The 26,960-nt window shown below is 39.6% G+C and overlaps 1 protein-coding gene across 5 annotated transcripts in view; it reads right to left on the bottom strand.

Moving 5' to 3' along the window:
• Positions 1-26,960, bottom strand: part of tln2b (talin 2b) — a 77,993-nt gene that overhangs the window by 44,265 nt on the left and 6,768 nt on the right. For all 5 annotated transcript variants that reach the window (XM_019272292.2, XM_019272294.2, XM_019272295.2 and 2 more), the window contains exons 2-6: positions 3,026-3,199; positions 2,841-2,938; positions 2,532-2,661; positions 1,795-1,950; positions 1,180-1,322 (exon numbers count right to left, since the gene is read on the bottom strand). In XM_019272292.2, coding sequence (XP_019127837.1) covers positions 1,180-1,322; positions 1,795-1,950; positions 2,532-2,661; positions 2,841-2,938; positions 3,026-3,161 — 663 coding nt within the window. In that variant the 5' untranslated portion in view covers positions 3,162-3,199. The remainder of the gene's footprint in view (positions 1-1,179; positions 1,323-1,794; positions 1,951-2,531; positions 2,662-2,840; positions 2,939-3,025; positions 3,200-26,960) is intronic.

Raw genomic sequence — 26,960 nt, 5'->3', positions numbered from 1 at the left:
TTCCATTTAGAATAATGGTGCAGCCATGCAAAACATGGAGTTTAGGTTCGGATATTGGATTTAGTCAAAGCATTGTGAATTGAAGAGTTGGAATAAGCTGATACAAAATAGTGTGGAATAAGATGGTCATGCATCTAATTATATGGTTTAGTAAGTAACATTTTCTTACGATAATTTTTTTACCGTGTTCTTTAAAGTTGAAAATCAGAAGACAATTCCATCCCATTGAGTAGTGCATTCATACAATCCTGTTGCCAATTGTGCATTGTAATGCCTAAGTGAAATGATGTCAGTGTCAATCTAAACCCTACTGAGCTTGCTAAAACACAAATAACAATAGGATGGTGTCGGAAAGCAAATCCACATCCATATCAAAACATCTGGCTATCTGAAGGTTAGAGCCTAACAATGGGCAGCAGTGGTACTGCGATGATGGAAATCATAGAAGAACTTGTTGAGCTGTAGTAATCAATAATAATCCATGTGAAAGGAGTCGCTTGTCGTGCCAAATCCACAGAGAATTATCACCTGACTCTGCAGTTCCAACCAACTCTATGGAGCACTTTAGTTTCTTTCAGCTCCTTGTTTTGATTTTTTGCGACCCGCAAATGTACCGTTTTGGTTCAATCTCACGGGTCTCAACAATCTCGTTTCCAGCAACAGCAGCAGCTTTTTTCAGTGGAAAAGCTCCCATCATCCTGCTGTTTGCTACTTGCTCAACGCCAAACGACAGACAGTCAAAGTATACATATACAACATATCAATGTTGCGTTTACAGATTGATCTGCATTCGGCAGCCAGACAAAATGCAGCTTTTCTCCCTGGAACAAAAGAACTAAAGCTTTGCTTTCATGTGCACTATGAATCAAGTCAAACCTGTCTGGACCACATCTGAGCAACCCACATTTCAGTCTGTCCAGACCTGGCCAAAAGTTAGATGCCTGCTACAACATAGTTATTGAGCCTAATTACACTGTCTCGTGTCTCTTTTTAAAACATTTTTTTTTTAAAAACAACACCCCAAAAATTGCAGGGTGATTCATATGTTTGCCTGCTTGGGCCTGATTTTGCAGGTTGGGCTATAAAAAAAAAAAAAAAAAAGTGGGAGTACAATAGGTCATCCTATTTCTCCTTAGTTTTTTGCTACACCAGCATAAAAGCTATGTGTACTTGGTTTACCTGAACATAGAGCAGGTTTAGCTGGACAGGGTCCCTCGAGTCCACATTCTGGTCTGAATAGAAGAACTTGCGCCTGAGCAGCAGAGTCTCACTTTCCTCCACTCCTTGCTCTCTGAATGTCCTGCTGTGGTCCAGCCAGTTCACTGTCCAATCAATACACACACTGTTATCACATGCACTGAAATGAATTGACATTCACTTTACAAAAATGCCACCAGAGGAGGATACTGATGGTGAAATTAACCAGGCAGCAAAGACAGATGAGTTTAGGCAGACAATCTACCAAATTATTCACTGGGAAAGTAAAAACCTTGACAGGGCATAAACAGTGTCATTTGCATTATTTTCTGCTGAAGCTAGTTTTCATACAAAGTTGAAGAGTGATTTATATATTCACATGTTTCACACTTTAATTGGTGTCCTCTGGGGGAAAGATAACACTAGTAATTTCATTAAACTTTGATATGTCCATGCAGTATATTAGACTTGGGTGATAAAGCACATGTCCACATGATGGTGTTGAGTCAGATTCATTAATGTGAAAAATAAGAAATGGGCATAAAGCCATCAAGATATGAGCAACACTTCTGGAGGCTTTTGCAAGCTAGCACTTACAGTCATCATCAGTGTGGAGTTTGGCTTTGAGCTTTTCCATCTTCCGCTCATCTCGTAGCAGCAGCGTTCTGTCTTTCTTCAGCGTGCCCATTCCATCCTCCTTCTTTTCCTCCGTTACCTCTTGAATGAGGGAGTACTCCTCATAGTTGGTGATTCCTGAAAGAGGCACAAGTTAGGCCAGAGGTGGAGATGCCTCGAACCAGCGAGATAACTAAATGCTGTGATAGAGAAAGCATTCTCTCTCTTTTTATTTTTTATCTCTCTCGCTTTAAAACTGAAGTGAAGGAAAGCTGGTGCAGAGCCAGCAAGCTAAAATGGAAGCCGAGGAGGAGAAGAAGCCATGCAGAAAGACCTACTATGAACAAACATTCTCCAATAAAGCTATCTGCCAGACACACATCTTTTTCCTCCTCACCCAATTGAGCTTGATAGCAGCCCATTATAATTGAAATATACTGCTTAGGGAACACTTCTGTGACAGGCAAGGATGGTATAGTCTGGCCCTTAGGCACTTCAGCATTTATTAGAAACGAGCTTGTTTGAGCTTGATAAATCACGCCGACTGCGCTCTAAATAAAAAGTCATTAGGGCTTTATCAAGCATATATAAATTCTTAATATATAAGCGCTTATTAAATGCTTCTGTTTAAATATGAGCTTCATAGCACATAATAACACAGTAACATAATGCATCTCGGTGGGAAATCAAGTGGTATGTCTTGGACTAAAAATAAATACCTATTCTGCTGCATATGGTGACAAGCAGCTCCCCGACTGTTTTTGAGTCATCCACCATGATGGTTTTAACTGCACCGTCCAGCATTTTGATCTTTTGTGGCCTTTGTTTCTTCTTGTACTCCAAGATATCCTGAGAAAAACAGGAGAAGCAGCACAATGACAACCACAACGCTGCAGATCATTCCAGTCTGTAAACTGTAGTCGCTGCCAGCAAGCAGGGAGCCATAAACATCTCAGGTCCCACCAGGAAATCTAAATAATTTTAAGAGATTATAACTGACAGTGATAAATCCCCACGACTCCACTCACTCCATTTCGCAGCATGTAGTAATCCAGGGTTCTTCCAGACTCGAGCCAGATTCCTTTCCTGGGATCTTCGTCAGACAGGAAGAGGCCATAATCTGACGCTGAAACAAAGTGAAACACAGCATGCAAATTTTAGATACCTAAAGATTTCTATTATGTATATGAAATGTTCTAAGTTAGCCACCAACCTTGTCCTGTCTGGGCCTCTGGGACTCTCTCTCTGATGATTCTGCAGGCATCGTACACAGGTGTGGATGGTTCAAACTGCATAGTCTTCACCACATTGCACTGGCGTACACAGATCTTTAGCGATAAAGCCACCATCTTGGTGGGTAGTATAATGGCCTCAACGACCTACACACCTGGAAAATACAGAAGTAGAAAGATTATCAAGTGTCAGAGTGTGGGAAGTCACACTCCTGGCTAATATCCCAAATAGATGGCCTGTGCTGTGGCCGGCATTAACAATCCATTAATAAAATGTCCCCTGATAAAAGAATCACGGTTTAAAGTGTGAAGAAAAACTGGCAGAGGCATAAAACAACACCAGAAGGAATTAAATCCTCACAATTGTCTCCTTGGGGTTATTTTTACCTGTGAAATTTAATGTGTGTTATGTCGTACCCCTGCTTCATTCTCCCCTGCTGGTATGATATTAAAAGGGTTCAACGTATAAAAGGTTGTGCTCAATTGCAGTGTGTGTAGAATTAGCTTAATGGAAACAAGCGACATAACCTTTCAGCAGAAAAAGGGAAATAAGAGCAAATCTCTCTAATCGTCAGGAATAACAGGAGCTGAGTCAAAACACAGAAAATGACATTCCACCACCACATCATTATTCACTCTTCTCCTGGCTTGCACAGGAGACTTCACTGTGAGACAAAACAGTGGGTGTTCTGTCACATACTGCAATTAGGGTGAATCAATTCAGGTATTCTGAGACTCATATGCGCAAAAAAGGGAAGGAGACTGATACTGCAGTGAGTGTTTCTCCTCTTCCTTGACCTTGACTTCAACAGGGAGAGGGATGAACGTGATAAATAGGGCTATCTATTCCCAAGAGGTGTCCTGCTTCTTATTTAAAGGCATTAAAAGACCAAGAATGTGCTTATAATGTTTTTGTGAACAAAAATTAGTGTGTAACACACAGCAGCATAGATCAAGTTCCAGAGTACTGATGTAACTTTAGTCTAGGGCTGCAACTACTGAATATTTAGATTTTCTAAATTAACTGATTAATCAATTAATGGTTTGCTCCAATATAATTGTTTAAGTAAAACAACTAATTTTCCAAAACCCAAGCTGGTATATTTAAATCACTTGTTTTATCCAACCAGTTGTCCAAAACACAAAAATATATAGATTAATATCATTGCATTGCAGATAAATTGTCAAGCAGTCTACAACTAATCGATTAGTCATTTCAGCTTTTCTATATTCCAAATTCTACTTCAGCACTAAAAAGAATTTAAGTATTTCTGCCCATGGCCGGATATGAAGGCAAAAGTTCAAATCGTCACACTGACACGATTCAGATCTCAGACACACTCAGAAACAAAGGGTTTTTTTGTGCTCAGAATTCACAGCTCATCCACAGGCCCCTTTTTGAGCGAGAGAAAGTCTCAGAAGTAAATTTTCTATAATGATGGAGTCGTGAATGAGCCCGCCTCTGACTGAGGCTCAGTCATGGCCATGTGTTCCTCTTCACTAGCCCCGAGTTTTTGTACAAAGCAGGAGAGACAAGCACAAAGAGGAAGGAGTAATGGCGCCACATGAGCTCTCCTCTATACAGGCTAGGAGAGAAGCCCCACCGTGTTTTTGTCATCCAGCTCTTCTTCCCAGACACTCTCTTCTGGATGAGTAGCTTGACACTCTAGACTGACAACATGGCAGACTCACGATGTAGATTCACAGGTAACACACACACAGACACACACACATACACACAAAATGATTGTATTTTTGTGGAAAGGTTCTCAAGATTTCAGACACGTCCATAGCTGCCAAAAAAAGTCAAAAGTTACTTCTGACACCAGATATTTGTCAGTCTACGGCTAAAGCAACAGCCACTTAAACATTGCGAGTTGCATCATAGAGTAAGTACTGAAGAAAGCAGATGATGAAACTCAGGAGGATAACGATAATCCCTGAGCTTACAGTATTGTAAGAGCACATTTTTCACAAGGATCCTCATGCAAACACTTCAATGCAGGCAGCTCATTAGCTCAGCTTACAAGCGTGAATGGATCCTCATCTGAGAGAGGAGCGATGAGAAGCAACTCACCTTCTGGTGATCCACTATTTGTTTTATTACCCATTCGAGATCACTAAGTAGACCTGAAAATGCAATTTCAAAGACACTATCTCCCGTGACATAGTCCACCAGAAAAGAGCCCTGCTTTGAATTTGATTTGTTAACTACTCTAAATATTAAGACATGAAAATGGCTAAAGAGCAGCTTGCTGGGGAGTCAAAACATGGACAATTCAATAGAGACCAGGGAAGGCAGGAGCCATCTGGAGAGGATACAGCTCTAATGACTGACTGTAATACCAGCAGCAGTGCACAGCGCGAGAGCAACAACTGCTGCGATTACTGCACCAGTCTGTCACGCAAAGACCAAGGAAGAAAGTTGCACAGTGTCGGTCCTGTCCTGTATAGTTTGTTTGGACCAATCTTCTAAAATGGTTCTGATAGAACAACAGATCTGAAGGAGAATGACCCCTGAGAACATAACAGGGTGTGGATTAGAATGAATAACATTCCTACAAGGACACAATGCAAGTGCTGTACAGGGGTGCTTCAGTTTTGTGGTTTTTCTTTGACCAATACCAGAGTAAATGCCTGTGTGTTTCTCATGCAGTGTGGAAATAAAGATGTAACGCATGCAGAATATAACAAAGATAGCAAGAGGTATGTCTGGACTACCTGAAGACAACGGCCATTATTTACAACTGTGAAGAGCATACAAGCTGTTTACAGCCACATTGAACATGTTCAATGCAGACATCTCATCTAATGGCTTACTTTACTGCATGTGTCAACTTTCCTGCACAAGCTTTTTTCACAATATAAAGAGATGTTAAGGGTACGGGTGTGTATTAATTCAGTTCTGGATTTGTATTTTGCGTTATACAAGATATGGATACAAGAAAAAGCTCCAGGAGTACACAGTGCAAACATTGTACTCTGAAGTAATTAGGCATTAATTAGGTGAAAAACCTGACAGAATAAAAATGAAAGCAACTTTAATTGGAATGGTAAAATAACACTATACCTACTTGGTGCATCTCATGGTACAGCACCAAACCTTTGGTGGACACACCAAACCTCTTTTTAATTAAGCAGTATTAGTGCATAGAAACAGACACAGATGCAAACACCTCTAGAATTACTTAAACAATCTGCAGTGATTATTGTGAGTATAAAAACAGCTACTCTGGGATAAAAGGTAGATCAGGATGGCAACTCCGAAGCAAGCACTACTATTGTAAAGGATGACAATTAGATTTTAACAAGCTGTGATTGCAATTGTAAATAACCCCAAACCTCAAATGAAACAGTCAGTGAAGCAGCAGGAAAATTCTGTAGCTGTATCCTTTACTGATACACTCAACGGGCCTTTAGTAAACCATATTATCTCCAGCCTGGTGTACCATTATTAATGTATAATTTAAGCATGTAGTGTGTCAATGGCATTGAATGGATGGCTGAAATTAATCCCGACCTCAGCAGTTCTCAGGACTGTTGAGAACAGCAGGATTAAAGCATGCATGCATTGAGAAAATGCTAATTGGCTAAACTGCTGCACACCACACCTCCTTTTTCTCTCCTCTTTACATCTTGCACTGACACTCCACGCACAACATGAGCCTTTTATCCCCGTCTGAACGAAAAAGCAAGGTCAGTTTCCTGCAGCACCACGTGTCTCTGGAGACCACTGCGTTTTCCTGGAACACAGACCAATGGTGGGTCACATAACAGAAAACAAGGGTTGTTGTTTTGATTATCTGTGTATTCAAATCCAATATTCCTGCGACCCAGTAACTACATGTCTGTTCAACTCCGCAAAGGAGAGATGTGTCAAGGTTAGATGTGTTATTTCCACCAGATGTGAAAGCTGTTTCTAAATTTAATGACTGCTATATTATCATTCTGAGCGTGTCACGTCCTAATTTGAATTTTGTAAATCAGAGTACACGAGAGGTAGGCATTAATCAACCACAACAAACATATCTTTATGTGTATGTGCGTGTGTATAAGTGTGAGGCATATTTGATTTACAACTAACGTACTGCAAATTATTATACGTCTATTTAATAGCCCAGGGCTGTAATCTAAGTAGTACATGGAGCCACAGAGACATTATTCTGTCAGCTTACCTCCACCACATCAATAACATGAGGAGAATATGATTATTATATTACGCTACACTAATGCAAAAAGTCACATATGCCAAAAGAATGATGGACGGGTTTTTTTTTAAGAAGACTGTAAAAATACAATTATTATACTACTGCTTATAATCACATTTTCTTTTCCATTCAGGTTGTTACATGTGACATCTTCAAATGTCCGCTTTCTTCCAGAGACTTTATCCTTTTTTTTTATTTTAATCAAGATGCCCTTGTGCTCATTTCCTCTCAAAGAACACAGACTGAATCTGGAGTCCACCTGAATACAATTCAAATAATTAATAAGTCAAAGGCTTTCGCCCCCACCCTTATCACTTCCTCCATATGTTTCATAAATTAATTAATCCTTGATCCGGCAGAACACAGCAATCACCGGACATTATTATGAAAGAGAACTGACCCTTGCTATTTTAAGTTCACAAGGATTACTATGATTAAGATATCGTGCTATAAGTGGCTTGCTTGGTATTATTTCACTTAATAGACTGTTGGTGAAGCAGTGGTTGTCGAGATAAAAAAAAAAGAAAGGCTTTAAACCCACACTGAATTCAGAGCCACTCACAGTTCCACTCTTTAAAAATGAACCTTGCTGCTATGACCCGCTCTTTGGACTACAGGCTTTGCTCCTGAGCGAAACACTCTGCTGTAATGTAATTTGCGGGTATAGATACTGACAGAAATTATGAATCTTGCCCTTGTCGCGGGGAGGGAGAGAGCTGCTCCTCTTACACTAAAAATATCCAGCGAAGTAGAGCGTCCTCCAGCAGCACCACTTTAAAAGCATCTCCAGCAGAAGAAGCGCAATGAATGTAACCTCTTCTTCCTAATCGTAAAAGACAATGGCACTCACACCTACACTTGTTTTTCTTTATATCTATTCAATTAACTCTTAAATTGTAATTGTTGAAGATTAAACAGCAAATCCTTCAGGAAATTGAGACATTATAAGAGTGAATATAGAACGCTCTTGGCTCAGTTACATTATGATTAAGATATTATTGTTCTAGATTGCCTAACGGTCCCACAGTCAATAACACTGAAGCTTACAACACACAGAGCTATCAATATGTACCATCCCTCATCACTCCTTTACAGATGTGAAGAATGAGTTTCCTAATAGATGGAGACAGAAGTAGCTACTCAAGGAGGAGAGCTCCACCCAGCAGCTGCAGTCAGTCCACCAATAAACTGGTATTTCAGTCAGTTAGTCAGCCAGTACACCGACTGTTGGTTGACTGAGTCAGTCCCTTGGTGGGAGTGGTGGTTAATGGCAGCTCAGACATATGTTATCCAAACATTTTTAGTTCATTACATACACTGGTGCAGATCAGCCTAAGACAACAAAGGGCTGAGTCCATGATGATTTCATTATTATTATTATTATCAACTACGTTTTAAACCATAAATCTTATTTGCAGCATTTACAGTATGCAGCCTCTGGACTACACTAGCCTACATCTGGTTTTTGACTGATAGCTATGCCAGAATAAGTGATGTCATGATATGAAACAGGACACGCGTTTGAAGTCAAGAGTTCAGTGTTTTGGACTTTAAAAATAATACAAGTCGGATGATTAATTTGCTAAAAAAAAATGAAGGTGTTTTATAATTAAATCGAGTATCTAGTGTAAAATTTGCTAAACATTTTTTTGTTCTTAGCTTATTTATGTATAAGGTTATGTATAAGATTACACAAAAAACTTTTTTTTATCATCATTGTGGATTCTTTACATATTTATCTCAAGTCACATTAAATATATGGCTGTATTTGTAACTATTATGAGAAGAAAATACTGAACAGGTGCGTCTCAAGTAGTTTTATCTACTCAACCCGCACACGTTTGCCTATTATATACTGTTCAGTAAATAACATATTGGCAGTTTGATCTCAACATACTACATAGGTTTCTTCCGCACAATTACATCCAGAATTGAGTTTTACATCAGCAAAAATGTAACATATTTAAAAATGTTGTTAAAAAATAAATATCATAGATTGACTTACTTACTGAGATTAGTATAAAGAGAAAAAAAGGGCAACCTCGTCTAATAACACACGAGCACTCACACTGTAACATAAAGCTGAACCAAAAGGTGAACGATAACAGCCAACTTATTATCAATTATTATACATGTCACTAGTAGCATGCTTTTCAGGTCAACCAACACACAATTTGCACGTTGAGCTGTTGCTCACAGAAACACACGCTGTTGCCTCTCCGCTATCTCGACTGCAAAGCATAAACTGTGATATAAGCTGCATGCAGTACATTTGGGTTGGTGTACCATAACTGATGTTTCAGGGACCAGAATTCCCATTATGGGCATGTGAATGACAGCAGGCAGAATTGGCCGTCATTCAAAACATCTTTGTCAAACAAAAAGGACAGCTTCATTTGAACCTTTTTTCATGGGACCCCCTGAGGTGATTGAGAGCTTTGGCAGTTGGCACACTGGACATGGTTTATTTTGCCTTCTCTTCCTCCTCTCAGATGCATTTCATACCTATAGACATATGTATTGTAAATCAAATGACAAACAGACCACAGTTTGCCTGTCATCTAAGCTGCAACCCGTGTGCAATCAGTGAAGTGTACTCAGCTCCTTTATTAATACAGGTGGATCACACAAATCACAGCAGGAGCTATGATGAATTGCGGTGATTGCACATTCTGCTGTGTTTACTGAAGTTCATTTGATTTGTGAGGGCCAGTTCAACATAGAAATGATTCCAACTCTCAAAAGCAGGCACAGATATGTGCATGAATATTAAAGAAATGTTGAAGGTGATGAAAAGTAGATTTACAAAACCTGACCTTGTGTGTGCTACAGAAATCAAAACGGTGTGAGAGAGTTGTGCTGAATTAATTCAATAAAAAGATTTTAACGAGTTTTTTCTAGACAGAAAACAACCAGTAACAACAACAACGAGCAGACAATAATACAATAATAAGAAGAACAGCATCTGATCTGTTGATAACATGAAACAAAGAGAGAGGAGTCATGTGCTCATTAAATGCACTTCAATTACCATTTAGCAGTTCTGATTTATTTGATTTAATTACTTGTTTAATTTAGTATTACTTCATCCTCTTGGAAAATGAAAGACTAGGTGATCTCAGAAAAAACTCACTTTTCATGCAAACTGTGGTTGCACACGAGAGCCCAACTGATACCAGATTTCTGGGGTTGATGCAATAAACTTTATCGTCCAAAATGACATCAATGTGAGTGCAATAATTATAGATAGCTATACATAAAAAGCCCAACAGAACATAATTAATATATCTATTTATTAACATCATCTATGACAATATTTTCAGAATTGCGTCCTGCACATCAGTACAGATATATCTGCTGCTATAAGCAGCCTACTGATATATCAGTTGGGCACTAGTGCACACTGAAAAAGGATAGAGCTAATATATATTAAAACTTTCATGTACTAAAATGTATGATTTATCAGTAGTAGCACAACCTACCCAAAACAGAAAGTATTTTAGTAGATGGCAAAACGAGAGATTAGATTTGTTCAGCCATGTCACTCAAACCGATACGGAGACTTGCAGTAATAATAAGCCTTCTCCTCTCTACAACACACATACACGCAGGAGTACGTGCCAGCAATATGGTATTACATAATGGAAATGCTATTTTATCAAATGTAGACAGACAGGCAAAGTGAGATTAGGGGGTATCAAGAAAAGACTCCTCAGATGAGACAGTAATTAGTGCAAGAATATGTAAGTACAAGGCAGTCGCGGCTCGTGAAATTGTTGCATCACATTTCCAAAGGTCACAGTTAAGATGCCAGCCAAGCTCTCAGTAACTGTGACCATCCAACAAAATCAAACTGTTGCAGAGCCTTTCCCTATGAAACGCAGCAGCTTGCGAGAGCTATCTGCCAAACACGACTTTATTATAGAACAGAGTCTGACAAAAACGAACATGAACAACGCAATCTTTTATTAACTGTATAATAAATCATGTGGGAGTTAATGTCTGAAATTTCGAGCACAATAGATAGAGGTGCATGTGGGAGTTTGCTTGCATGACAACACAAATAGGCTTCGTTGACTTAAATAATCAAAATGGATCATCCTGCAGGCTGTGAGCAAGCAGGAGACGTCACTTTCATACCTCTGGCTCCCACGATCAGTATATTCTGCCTGGAGTGTCATGTCCTGTAAATCAGGCAACTCCAATCTCCAGTCTGGGCTGCCTCCCCGGTACTGAGCCTCTCTCTCATACTTCAGTAGCCGACTGCCTACTACCACTTGCATGCTGATTACAGTATCAAGAGCAGTGGAACGGAACATACACTGGCTTCTCTCCAAAGTGTGATACAACAAGGGACTCTATCAGCATTTTATATCCTCTGGCATGCTGTAAAAGGAAGAAACTTGACACATAAAGGCGGAGTTTTACTGTTCTGGCTCTTTAAGCAAACCAAACATTTAGCTAAGAACACCACAAGCAGACGTATTACTTTGATCGTGAAGTGCATTCCTATTAGTTTCTCCTGTACTATGTCTTGTGTTATTATCTGCTCTCTTAGTAAGCTCAGTGGACTGGAGCACCAGGAAAGGTAACACTTACCATCACCGTAATCTATAACCGTATCAAAGTGGTCTTTGTAACAATAAAATCCCCTGCTGATGGTCACTAAAACCATGTTGTTGCATGAGAGGAGGTTCAGGGAGAGGCCATGTTTTTGGCCCATTGTTTCCAGATCAGCAACTCTGGCCACAGTTGCCATGGCTGCTGCTGTGCCCACCTTTTCCTGGACATATAAGGCTGGACGGCAGCAGCTGCCACATGCACATGCACATGCACTGACCTCGGGCCTACAGCTGCAACTGCTTCCAGGGTCATCTGGATGTAGGGTACGCCCTGCAGTGATTTAAGGATTTCAGCTAAAGTCAGCTTTTAAATGTCAAGTAGACAAGGTCAAAGAGAGAGTGCTTTAAGGGCTGCTTTATTTGTTTACATTATGATCCAAGCTCAGTTTCATCCAGAAGGCCTCTCAGCTACACTGTCACAAGAACACAGAAATGCACAGCAGAAAAAGAGATTGAGGGAGTTGACTTTGATTCACTTTGATAGAGCGTGTCTGAAAAATGAAAATACCTCTCTGTTAAAGTGTCACTTCAGCTTCACTTCGCTCTGCTGAGAAACATAATGTAACATTTAGTGTGGAGAGCTTACACTGTGAGAACGAGAGACTGTGATATCGTGTACTGGTGCATTGATCCCCACAGTGTATTCAAGAAGATGAACGTGTAAAGAGACGGGCAGACACAAATTGTACAGAGAACACTTGAACAAGAACCTTTTCCCTCCACTTAATTAACCAAACAGCATTCTAGAGTGCTCCCCCTTCCAAAATGATGAATGACTGGTCAACATCTAAAGCAAACAATAAAAGTTGAAAGCAAACTGTGTAAGGCCATGTCAACCTCCATTGAAAAAACTCCATTATTCAGTTAACTTGGGAGTGCATTCCAAGCACAGTATCATTGTGCGACTCCTTCCAGCTTTGTTTTTCCTCTCAGTGAGGACTAAAAGCACCAGAGAATCAAATGTTTAAATTGGCCAGAGAAGGCGTATACAACAACTTTCCCTCTACTGTACACTTCAGAAAGTTCTTCAAGCGGAGGCTGTACACAAGAGGCCTGCAGACAAATTGGAAGCCTTTTTTGAAACATCTGAAATGGAAATGTTTCAAAGTAATTTATCTGGTTTTCTGGTATAATCTACTGCTACAGACCCCAGGTGAGGAGAGGTGTTAGACAAAATAAAAACATTCCTCATTTGTGCTAGCATATTTACAGTAGATCGGCATATCCTTCTGAGAAAATAACATATTTCAGGTTTTTTGAAACATTCATGGTAACAGTAAAAAACTTGATTGTGATGCTCTTTTCCTTACACAAAAAATGAAATAAGCAGAAAAAGTTCCAAGAGCAAATAATATATCCTGATTTTGAAGTCAAAGGTTCATTTGTAAAAATAGAAATATATCATTCTTATTTATTGTCCTAAATCATTTTTTGGGTGCATTCCCAGAAATGATAAGATATCTCAATTTTTTCTAATTTTCCTCAATAAGTTTTTTGTTTTTTTTGTGTGCATACCAGAATGTATCAGTCAGCTAGTGTTGGTTTGTCCATTTTGAAAATGGGTCTTATCTCTTTTTGGAAAAACAAACTCTTTAAGAGGCGACTACTCTGATGGTTTGTTGAATGTATATTTAATTCAAAGTAAAATTTCTCATTTCTGAATATACTCAAAAAAACATAATCTGGCTAGTGACATAATTACACAGCTACATTAATAACAGCGTTTCTCTCTACCCCTGGGATCTAGGACATCTGGGATGAAATCTGTAAGACATACATTACAGCAAACAATATCTTCAATACTGGGACAAAAGGATCATATAATGAGAAATACCTCAGCTATCAAATGATACTTATACATTGTACTGGTTACCCCCTATCACTGGATATCCACGCCTAAACTGCATCCAAGTGTTCCTGATTACTAGAAACAAACATCTCCGGCTTAAATCTGTCTTATAAACATCTGGTCAACTAACCACCCACCCACACTCAGCATGCATACCCCTAGCATATTGCGCAACAGGGTCAACTGAAGAGCCGACTACTTGAAATTCTTTTTCCACATGCTTCATCCAGTGCAGAGTCCAGAGATACAACGCTGGACACATCATGCTGCTGGACCTATACCGTGATAGAGAAGTGGCATGATATGGAGCACACCATGTAAGGGATGCTGCCATGCTTAGTTAAAGACTCACAGGCTCACTATTTCATGCTCCACATCTGCTGGTTACCATAGCAACCCTGGTTTTGGGCAATTCCCAGGTCAGGTGGCTTCTGTCAGCTCCAAAAGGGAAAAAAACAGGGCCTCTCCTAAGCAGTGCAGTTTCCAAAAGAATCCAGTGAATGATAAAAGGCTCTGACTTTCATTAGTGGTTCTTAAGATGGTCACTGAAGTTTCTTCGATGGCTACACGCAGTCAGTGTTGAAAGAGACAAGCTGTCACTGCTACGGATCAACTGAGGGGTGTCTGAATCACTTTCATTGAACTTACTGCGCAGTTTCTCACGAGGCGAGATAAAAAAGACTCAACTGTAACTGTATTTCACAAAATAACTCAAAATACAAAATAAAACCAATGCACATACAGGGAGGGGCATTATGCAAGACCGACACTATTATTACTGCTGAATCACAGCTTTTGTGACTCAGCAAAATATAAGCTACAAGACTAAAAGCAACAAAACTGAACAAAGACCTCTCCCATACACAGTCATGCTACATTTGTAAATACAGTCACTGTTCTATGCAGTTTCACTACGCTTCTTCTGCAGTTTTGTGAAGACAAGCTAAAGGAAAGACACATCTGTTTTTGATCTGTGCTTCATTGTTTATGCTTCATCCATGCAAAAACATAGTAAATTGCAGAGGATTTGGTATAAACTAAATGCATTAGTGTGAACCACAATAAATGGATCAGAAACTCAGAGAAGAATGGCTGTATATCGAAGGGCTTTACAATTACAAGCTGGTCATTATGACAGCATGGGTGCAGTTGAATGCCCCAGTGTGGGTTGCATACAAACAGAAGCAGCGGGAGCCGATCATTAGGTGCAGGCGTCCACAGGGCCGGGTCCCAGTAGCTCAGCCGGAGCCTGTGTGAGAGGTTCTCTGTCTCACTGGGGAAGTCCAGAGGAAACATGCCGCAGGCCAAGCACTCCCCAGTTCCCCTCTTTTTAACCTGATTACTGTAATGAGCTTAGAGACTGTTGGATGCACAACATCTAATGTGGATGCAGACAAACACACTCTACTCGCTCTCACTGGCAGCTGAATGCAAAGCGCGTCATCAGGCTCAAACTCAGCATCGCTCGATGGCTCGTTGACCATAGAAACCGTTAGGGTAATGGATGTGAACGGGAAAATTGCAAGGTGAAGCAGGTAGCTCAGAGAAAAATTGAGAAGAAGGTGATGCTATATATATAGATAATACTATATATCACTTCTTTTGAGTTAAATACATTTGACCTTCAGACCTTGATTTGAGCACAATAAGCACTGTGCGTCCTGCAAACAGGTGAGAAATACTTAAATCACAGTTTATCAAGAAGGTTCTGAATCTGTGTCTGCATACTAATAAATGCTAAGGATATAATTGGATAGTCTGAGTCATATAACCTTGAAAGTAATGATTTCGGCTGTGCAACGCTGCCCACTGGTCCATGAATAGTTGGTTGGCATTTAAAGCAATCTGACAAACGTCAACAACAAAAAAACACCAAGATGACCCCAACCCCTCATGTTCTCAGCAGATAAGTGCATCATAACATCTACTGTGGAAAAAGTTACTAGCGCACATGAAGGATACCAATAAATGGTCAAACAAAATGCAAACGTTTAAAATGTGAATGTAATATTTCCACATAAATGGGACTTCAGTACATCACTGTCTGTATAATGATGATCTTCCTATTAATGCTTGTGCCAAGCATGGGGACACCAGGACATCGTGCCAGGTTGTTGCACCTGTTGGTTGTTACAAGAGTATCAAGAGGGAGTAACATGGGAGTTACCAGACACAATGTGTGAAGTTGTATGATTAATAGACTCATTACATTATAATCCTAATTGTGTATGTTGACTGAACAACAGCGAACAGCTACAAATAGAACCTCTCTCTAGTTGCAAACTTACCAGTTTTCAAGGTAGCTAGTTAATAGGGGTGCACAACAGCTCTAGAAGAGCAGGACAATAAAACATTTCAATCACACTTTGCCAAATTTGCATCCCAAAGTTTAGATACATTAAGCCACTGGTTCTCAAACTTTGGTATGAGAACCACATACTATCAAAAAATGACACATTTTCAAATTCAAATAAATTATTATATGTGCTAAAATGTGACAGAAAGATAGTTAACGGAGACGCAATCGTGGCTTCGGAGAACTGCAGCTCAGGAATACCCTTTTTCCACCAAATAGTTTTGGTTCTTGAATTGGTTCTGTTAAAAAATGAATCTTCTTTATGGGAATAAACCTGCCTCCTGTATGAACATTGGCCAAAGCTGAATAAAGTGGGCTTATGCTGCTGTATTTTTAACACCTGTCATGATGGTAGTACTTGGAGACCCAAATATTTGATATTATATTAATATCTGAGGTGGTACACGGTGTAAATAGTTTGAGAAACACTGTGATGCAACTATACCAATAGTATAGTAATAGGCTTGTTCTCAATACAGTTGACACTGAAAACTTTTGCTCTAAAAGTATATTTTATATATGTATATAAAACATATGGCAATTTTTCACAAGTTTATTATTGCATTTGTATAATTAATGTCCACGGAGCCTTTAACCAACTCAATATTCATGCAGTTGCTTCTTCTGAATTAAAAAACTAATTAAACTGTACATATTTAATTGCGATTCTATAGCAAAAACACATGAACATACTATACCAAGAAAGGTGAAAGAGCATACCAACTCATTTTCAAAGCTACTGTGCACATTACCAACTCTGCAAAACTGAGCGTAGATTTAAATAGCAACGTGGTAGGTCCTCCACAATCACTGTATTTATACATATCTTTCATAATATTCTCACTTACATTTTACAGAATATAAGTAACTCTAATACCAAGGTTTCAACCAATTATGTTTCAAAGATCAACAAAAAAACAGCATCAACAACCCTCCGGGAACCTGGGCAAAGTATTTAGATGATTTAGTGACCAAACTATACTTTACAGGGGCAGTTATTTTCCTCCCTGCAATCCGAGTGCAATTAAGTCTTTTACACTGCTGGTCAAAGACCGAGCATTTAGTATAGGACAAGGCGAATGTAAGAGCAGTCGTGTTTTCAAATCGACAGAAACTATTCTGTCCTTGTAGAAAATATATTTTAATGGCTTACACTGTGCTGATTAAAAATCCATGAAATTGCAATATTTCAAACAAGGCCCAGTCAGTCTCGGTATGAGCTACATAAAGATACACATAGAAATTCCTGTAGGAGCTATTAGAGGAAGATGAGGTTTGATTCATGCTTACAAGCAAAGCAAATTTCTTACCGACTGAATCTACAAATCTCTCATGGGTATGCTGCATCCCTTGAATTACACCGTCGTTATTTCACATATCTGCAGGTTTATCGTTGTTTTCTTTCAAAAGAGGAACAGGATTTCCTTAAGTGGCACAAAAACACTATCCATTTAGGGTTTGTGTGTTGGTGTGCCTAATGTATATACTGTAACACAAAACCGAGTCTGGAGCCAGCATGTGACATCTCAAGGTTAGTGAAACTCAAGCCCATTAGAAAAAAAGAGAAAGCCTTTCTCTGTGTTGTTTTACCTAAAGTCCACTCAGTAATAGGTGAAGGAGGCGTATAATGAGGGAATGAGAAGGATCCCTGGCGTGCAGTGCAGACTCCATTGTGATGTTTGCAGAAAAAGACATTCTACCTTTGCATCACAATACCTACAAACCACCAACCTTCCCTTCATTTTCAAACTTGCATCTATATTGAATACATAATGGCTTATGACTCTAATACCTGTAGTTCTAATACTGTATGTTGGAGATGTATGTTCCTCCAAGAGAACAAAAATAAAACATCTACCTGCCACATTGTCATGCTAATCTTGGTTTTCTTTTACAGTGTCCTCTCCACAGGAGAACACGCTCATTTCAAGCTCATCTAAGACTCTTAGCAGCTTTAAATAATATTTTAAGCCTGATGTCTGTACACATCAGTTAGCTCTCTCTGACGACTATTCAGCCAAAGAAATAAAACTGTGGGAGAGGTAGTCTTATCATTTCAGCCTGAGAACCATTTTTGCACCAATTTCAGGCTCTGTACACGCTATAGGGAAAATAAGTACAAAGAGAATACAGTCTTACAAAACGATGACATTTATAATACACAGGGTATACTGTGAAAGAATGTATTCTCGCCTATTTTTAGTCATGCTAGCAGCATGGCCCTAGGGAGTTGGTGGGTTGATCCACCATTTTGGTTCAGGCTGATACAGTATATTTCAACAACTACTAGATGGATAATGAAACTCAAACTGGATGAATCCCTGTGCCTTTGTGATCCCCTGACTGTTCTTCTAGCCCCATCACTGGGTCAAAATTCAATTAGGTTAGTATTTTGGTTAATGACCACATACCTGAAGGCATTCCCATCAGCCTCAGCTCTACTTTGTGTTTAGTGCCAATTAGCAAAAGTTGCCATGCTGGCACTTATAACTAAGATGATAACAACAATAAATACTGAACCTGCCAAATATCAGCATGTTATTGTGAGCATTCAGCTCAAAGCACCACTGACAATGTAAAGCCTCACAGAGCTGCTATCATGGCTGTAGACTCTCAATCTTTTTACATATTTTGGGATAATGCAGCAAAAAACAGCAAAATACATCCTCTTCATTAACGCTTCAATATTGCGTCGCAGAAAACATCTGTCAGATGTCGAACTTTTTTGAACTGTACGGTCTGAAGAGCTCATTCAAACAGTCCGAATACTTCACATAACTAAATGTGACTTTGATGTTGAGGGATATAAAAGTCTCTTTCATAACTTATTCTCATCATCTGCTCCTGATTTCTGGTTATGGCGAGTTAATTAGTCGGCTGAACATATGCAGCAAAACAGACTTCACACTTCATAATATCATTTTATACAGCATCGTACCACAGTGTATCAGCATAATGGTAAATTTAACATTTTCATGTGGCTGATTGTCACATTCTGTACACCAGAGGTTATTCTTAGGGCTTATTGCTCAATGCTGTCAGTTATGCGAAACCCAGCTACTGTATAGCTCAGCGATTTGATCCACTAATTGCTTCAATGAATTCTGCGACCATAGCACTCAACTCGCTAATGCTGACACAGACTTCTAATTAGTTAAGTGGGGGCATTCAGCCAGCTGATAACTTGAATTCTTATTATTTCTGCTTTTCGAGTAACTATAATAACATTTTATTATCTACACTAAACACAACACCTAAACAAATGCTTAGCATCAGCCTCTTTAAATGACACCTATGGCAATCTATCATTAATAGGAGAATGTAGCGATAGCATGGATCCAAACATGGCAATCATCTGCCACAGAGAGAGTATGTTGGTTTGAATTTCAAGTAAAGACATCAGGTGAAAACAACAGGACCTTAGCTGGGCTGAATGACACCTGGGTGCACTTACTCAATCAAAGTGGCCATGCTGTAAATTATGCGCAACTTTAAGCCATAATATAATTTAAACAAGTGAGTAAAAAAAAAGAAAAGAAAAAAAGAAAAAAGTACCTCCCCTGTACAGACCAAAACAGTTTTTTGAAGCAGGCTGTGTACATGTTTATTTCTGTGTGAAGTTGGGCATTTTTATATATATAGTCGCTTCATTCCCCAGCCATGGTTGCTGCTTGCTTCTTATCCTAGTCAAAATATTTATCATCATATCAGTTATCACTGATATCAGTTAATGTCCTCAATTAAAAGCCTAACAACTGCTGGTCTCTTTATCTATTCTGAGCAACATCTGGGTATTATCAAACTATCATTAAAAATGTTTTTTTGCCCCTTAGGGATCAATAAAGTTTGTAATTAATAGAATTAACTAAGTTAATTGAAGTGGCTCCTTTGTCCAAAACATTGTTTTTTTTAACAAACTTTTATGTTCATTAAGAGCCAGAAAGGGTGCTCAGGGTGAACTGTGTTCACAAGGTCAACAATCTTCTATCTGATCTATTAAATATTTGAATTTTAAATTCATGAGTGCAACAGGCGTGGCCTCCTATTGCATGCATTAAATTTGGCTATTTAGGCTACATAGGTTCTCTTCAAAGCTGCGAAGAGAACCTGTGTAGCCCTCACAAAATGGAGGAGCATGTTGTGTATTTTGGATTCTTTAGCAGAGACACGGTGAATCAATTCAGCAGTGTAGTTTAGGATTTTTCTCTCTATCGACCAAACGATTGATTGAAAAGCAGCTGGAGTTTAGTTAACCATGATTTTCTTTGGTTGACTACGGCCTGAGTTGAAACTACACAACAATTCCCCAAAAGAGCAGCACATGGCTGCTAGAAAAAAACATAATGGCATCTCTCACTGTGATTAGTCATAGAAGATGGCAGAACTACTGTAGAAGCGTGCGAGTATAGAATTTTCAAATGTCCCAATGGTTTACAAAGAAATACTCTTAAGGCATTTCGATAGAAACTTGATTGTAAGGATTAATCAAAACTCTGGTGTTGATGCTTCAAACGCCCTGTCTGCAGTGTGCCACAGACAAGATGCATCATATGATGCACTTCAACATCACAGAACCTTGCAGACAATCCAATGTATTGATCATTCAGTCAGAATGTGCTCTAGAAATTTGCACTCTATGGAGCACATGTCTGCACGAGTCATCTTAAAGGATGTAGAGAGGTTTAAACAGGGACTTTTTAATACATTTGTGTGTTATTTGATTGTAAAAGGTCTGCAACGAATGATAATTTCTGTTGATGAAATGATCGATATGTTAACTGTGGGCTGGTAGTTCACTGGGTGTAGACCCAATGTACTAAGGCTGAGTCCTTATTGTGTTTAATTTCCAACCTGTGGCCCTTTGCTGTATGTCCTCCCCTCTTTCTCTTTCTCCATAGTTTCCTGTGTATATCACTCTAAATTATCACAATCGATAAGCAACAAATTCTTACATTTGGGAGAGTGTTTGCCATTATTCCTTACAAATTACTGACCAAATTAAAAAAGTAATTACTGGATAATCAACTGTCTGTGTCAGTAATCCCCTGTTGATCAACAAATCGAAAAAATAGTTTCAGCACTGGATTATAACACACTGCACTCATTGAACAACACACTGTCCCTGTGTCATGGAACTGACTCATAACTCATATTGAAAACAGCAGATTATTAATATTTGAAACTATCCAAAGAAAGGTGCACAAAAAGGTAAACATAAAATTATTTTAGCTCTTATGAGACAATGAACTACCAAACAAAGACTTCTTTATCCATTAAGGATACGGTGTAATAAGGGCTCAAGATATGCAAACGTGGAGAGATGGCGGAATAATGGGCAGCCACACAGAGCAGCACCCTGGGAGCCCTGGGAGCCGTTAGGGGTACCTTGCTTAAGCGCAGCTCTGCAGTGCCCAAGAGGTGAACTGGCACCTCTCCAGCTCCCAGTCCACCTTCCATACTTTGGTACATGTTGGACTTGAACTGACAGACAGAGCTAGTGCCACCCCAGTGTATTTGCTGATAGCAACTCCCTCCTCACTCCACCTCACTCTCTCTTTTCTAGCATGAATGAGAAACTACGTTGAGTGTAAGTGACAGAATCCCCATCTACAGCCAGCTGTAGAAACATTGCAGTTCAGCATGGTTCATTTCCAGGTAACAAAAGCATAATGATTCTTATTTTCAGGTGATTATGCACCGCATCCATATTATCTTCCATTTTTTTGCCATATACTGTACATACAGCACCCTAAACACCGGACCTTTAAAGTAGTTAAAAAGGGCACAAATTATTCAGTAACAGTTATATTCACATTGTGTCTACCCTTGTTTTGACATTGATAGAAAAGTCAGGCAGAAAGAGGGGTACTGGGTGAGTGCATAAGTATGAAAGCAGGCAAGCATTCAAGCAGGCAGGCAGGCAATGAATTGTGCCCTTCTCTGTTCTCTAATAACTGGACAACCCATCCATTTCATCGTTGCCTTTCTGCAGATCTCTGACAGGGGTAGTATCATCCGAATCATTGGCAGAGATGTGTGGGAGTGAAAAGAACCTGCCAACCTCCACATCCAACTTGGGTTAACAAGACAAAAAGTTCCGCTCCAAAGATCTGTAGAGCAGCAGAGGAGGCCCATGGTGCTGAGTGCCATCTCTGCTGCTCTCTCTTAAACTTCTGCATCTAATTGTAAGGCTGAGCACACAGCTGTAAGATACAGATTCTTTAATCTCTCCTTTTATACGACATCGTCATGTAATCTCCATCTAGCTACCCAGGGAGCAGCCATAGAGGCAGGAAATGAAATCAATGCTGTGTCTCTGCGCTGGGTGTTACTTCATTAGCATGGGTACTACAGATGTTGCAGTAAATCTGATTTATGAAAGGGCGACAACGAAAGCACCGCAGACAGACGGAGGGATTCATAATAGCGGATGATAGGGGCACCCAATGTCCTACGTTTCACCACAGCTTTACCAATGTGTGACAGAGGGCGAAGAAATGGGAACAATTTCCTTGCTGCAGCAATTTACCATTTAGATCCAGGGTTGTAGCCTACAGTATGTTGTTGAAATACTATGAGAGTCTGATTTTCTAAGCTTGTAAGTGATTTTCATTACCTCAATATCGTGACAAAAAGTAAAGAAGCTAGAAATCAATTTACTAGGAACAGAAAAGGCAGGTAAAGTATGTACATCACGAGGCATGCATTACACAAAAATCAATTAGAATTTTAGTGCACTCATTTCCCCTGCACTCAATGTGTTAATTTGTTATGTGTTATTTTTGCACTCGCACAATACATCAGTTTCATAATAGTGGCTATAAATTGCAGTGCAGATGCTGCTAACAATACATAAGCCAGCACAGTTAAGTAAACTGGGTTTAATTGGGTTCATTGTTAATCTTCCCTCCATCCTTTGTCACATTATTAAGCTATGAGCTTAACATTTCTGGCAGGTTTGACATTTAACGCTTGCGGGCTTTAGTGCAAACCTCTCCTTCACACCACAGGGCAAGGAAAGGTTCATTATCCTAATATCTAATCAGCAATATTCCATTCATAACAAGATGTAAAACAACAATATATCCAGACACACCCAAACCAAATAAAAAAAAAATCACAACAACATTTTACTATATCTAACTGCACCAAAATAATTAAGTCTAGTAAGTGAGTGTACTGTTATCAGCCAACTTCCTTAATTGGACCCTTTTTTTCATTAGCGAACAATGTTGTGGGGTACATCTGGGCACCAGCTGTGGCAGCACAACAGCATTCACAGGTCAATAGGTCAAGAACCTTCTGGAGTGACGACATCTAAAGCTATGGTAGCTATGGAGAGATTACGGAAAAGTAAACGACACAGGATATACTGTTGGCTGCCTATAGGAGAACCACTGATACACTCTCCCCTCCCCATTTCTGAAAAACAGAGATTCCAAATGATTAGTTGTGCACTCCCATGGGACAGAGAAGCTAAGGAGGGGGATGTGTAATTCAATTAGTCCCATGGTTCTGCACCAAAGAAGGCAGACAGATCCATCTCATTGAGACATCCAGGATGTGCAGGCCTGGTGTATGCACAGAAGATATTGGCAGGGCATCATTAGTGCTGCTGGTTTGAATTAAAGATTGTCTCACTCACTAAAGGACTGCTGGGAATATATAAACCCACAAATCTTAGAACTAGCACCAAGTAGTCCTAAAATACTCTCAGCAATCCTTATCTACACAGCAGAGCTGGTGAATGAGGAGGCCTTGCAGTCTGAAGCTAGTGTAGCAGAGAGCAGAGTGAATGGCCTAACATAACAGGCCAGCCACGTTCTTACCAATGTCTCTGAGCTTGTGCCATGTGTCGAGGATGCCGTCTCCCACTGAAGTTGCATACAGATCGGCTTTTCAGAGCAGAGCCTCCTCCGCCGTCTCTTTGTCCCTTCTCCCAGCGGGGAATTTATAAAGCTTCACAGTGACTCGCTCCATGAGATTCCTGTAATTTATGACAGCCTTTTCCCGGGCACAGAGAAATCTAATCAAACTGTAAATATAGTGCATGTTTCCCAGTATGAGCTGTTCACATACGAAGACCATATATCACAAATAAATGCCAGAAATACTGACAGTCATTAAATAACAGCATCAATAATCCCACATGTGGCAGCGCTACATTTGATTTTGGATTATGATAAGGGCAGAAACAAATCAGAGGAAATGAGGGAAGTACCAGAGGCACCGAGCGGCACATCATCCACTTTATACTGTCTTTTAAAAGGGAGGACCGCCAGCCGCGGTCATTAGTACCAGAATGACCCTTGACCTCAGGCTGGGAAACACACCTGGCTGTGTTATACGACTCCATCCCAGCCGGGCTGGAGCAAGATGGTGTCATCTTGTGGGCATATAGCCTCGCAGGGGTAACATGTCCACTGCGAGTGAGCAGCTACCCTTCATTGGACACAGGTCCATCAATCTCCTGTCTGACGAAACTGAAGACTCAACGGAGAGAGAAGCAAACATCTGCCATGTAGTGGACTGAACAGATGGTGATGGTGGCAAGGAATTAACACTGTATCATTTTAAATGTAGACACAGCATCTCCATTTGGGTGAGAGAACAGAGACATATATGCAACTTCAACACTTTTCTAATAATAAAAGAGCATTTATTGATTGTTATTTGTCTCTTTTTCTTTTAATGAGGGTGCATCATATATTCTTTTAGAAATACTTAGAACAGCAATCTACCTGCTGCCCTTGCAATCTGTTCACATCCATCAGTATGAAAAAATCTTTTGATGTTTTCTTGATAAAAGGGAATACCGCATATTGTACAGGAGCATTCTAGTAATGACAGTGGCGAGTATGCAATAGCTAAGGCAGGGTCTTTCTTATTCAGCGATGCAGTATTGTCATGGGCGAGTTCATACAACATGGAAGTCCTAGATGCAGCATTTCTTGTGCTAACATATATAACATTTACCATGCTTTTATATATTCTGTTCCCACAGAATCAACAGAAGATGAAAGAGAGATTGTATGTGCACTGTGTGTTTGCATGTACGACAGACGGGGAGAGAATAAATGCTGTGATCCATGTGTGCTAGGCCTGCAAGTCATCCTCAAATGCCATGGAATTAGGCACTATGCGACTGTACAAGTGTCCTCGGTAATCCAAATCAACGGCACCCTCTTCCCATCCACCTATGCCATCTACATTGACAGAAACGTGACACGCGCTTCAGTATTTCATGTGGATTATAATAAATCCACAGAGGTGCTAGCAGTGTTTCAGCTGCAGCAGTCAAAATTGAAAATGTTCAGACTCTTCTTTCTGAAAAAAGTGGTCCAAGTGATGATGTTCTTCAAGGTACCTTGAGATGCTCACATTGGTGCCAAATTTAACAGTCTAGGCTTTATGATTAACCTTTAATATGCATAAAATATCTCTTTTCCACTGGGACCACAATATTCATCAACTATTGGTAGCACACAGGATTGCTTTTTTCGCTACAGATCTCATGTCTGTTCATATAGCAGAGCTCATTAAAGGTTTGGAATCAAAGCATCTTAGCCATTACTTTAAATAGACACTGCTTTATCCAATTAATATTGCATACAGTTATTAGCAGTCCAGATATGCTTTTACAAAATGAGATAGATCAATTCTTACAAGCTTGAATGCTGGGGAAGCTGTCTGTGACAACATGCTAGCACATGTAGGGACATAATGGTTGCTCTATTTAGGGCATTTTCAACATAATGTCCCATCTTACATAAAGCACTGTCCATTCATGCAGTAACAAGAAACAATGACCACTTGTTTTGATATCTAACTGACTTTGATGCCATGAGTCAGAGCTGTGGATTAAATTCAACAATGCTTCTAGAAATAACATGATTATTCTGCTGAATGACTATTTCACCGTATGGCACATTTTCACAAGCAGGTTAAACCAGTGTCACGACAGAATAGCCACAGGGAGAAAATTAGAGAGCTTAATGGAAGGGAAAAAAAATCAAACACATGATGTACACATGATATAATATTTTTAGATGTTGTGCCGACAGCTTCTATAACCTGGAGGCCCTCCTCCCCTGTAAAGGTCAGAGGATGTGATCGTGATGATGAGATGTATGTCCTTATTTCAGTCCCAGACAGCAAGAGAGATTCAGTCTTAAGATTCTCCGCAACTAATCGAGCATTAGATGTCACGCAATGTCACCAACAGACCAAGATGTATGGATATAATGATAGCAAGATGAGAGATTATATTTGAATCTGCTTCAGGAGGATGTTGATTTCTCTGTCACATCAGTGGCTGCTGACACAGTTACAGGAAATTAAATAGAAACTCAAATTCAGCTTGTCGGTTCTGATTCGCCAGACAATGCACGTTCCGAAGAAAGTCAGCATTTATATTCAGCTCTCAGTCAGCTCTAAGAACAACAGCATACCGACAAACAAGATTACAGTATGAAACATCAGGATTCTGTATAATCAATGTGTGACTTGAATTAAAATTCCCTCCTTTGCTAATGATTTTGTGTCAGGCCAGGTGACCTTATTCCCACTGAGACCATTTAGAATTTATTTCATACTCGACCCAGGGGATCAGCATAACAACTAAGGTTGAGTCAACACATTAAGAGGGCAGAAGAATGTAACAGTTATAAAAATTAACAGATGTTAGATGCTGTAATTCTGAAGTATCATTTGAAACTTTGATACTTGTACCGAAGACATATGAGTTATTTTTTTATACTTTAAAGGTTTTTTTTCCCCTTTTACTTTGTGTAAGGAGACAAAGAAAACCAGGAGCCTTAATAAATTGTCTGAGTAAAATAATTCTGATTCGATCTAAAGCAGAAATGATCTGAACATAGT

This window comes from Larimichthys crocea, chromosome XXI, assembly GCF_000972845.2.
Source record: "Larimichthys crocea isolate SSNF chromosome XXI, L_crocea_2.0, whole genome shotgun sequence".
Classification (NCBI taxonomy): Eukaryota; Metazoa; Chordata; class Actinopteri; family Sciaenidae; genus Larimichthys; species Larimichthys crocea.
This window is presented reverse-complemented; position numbering and strand designations above follow the sequence as displayed.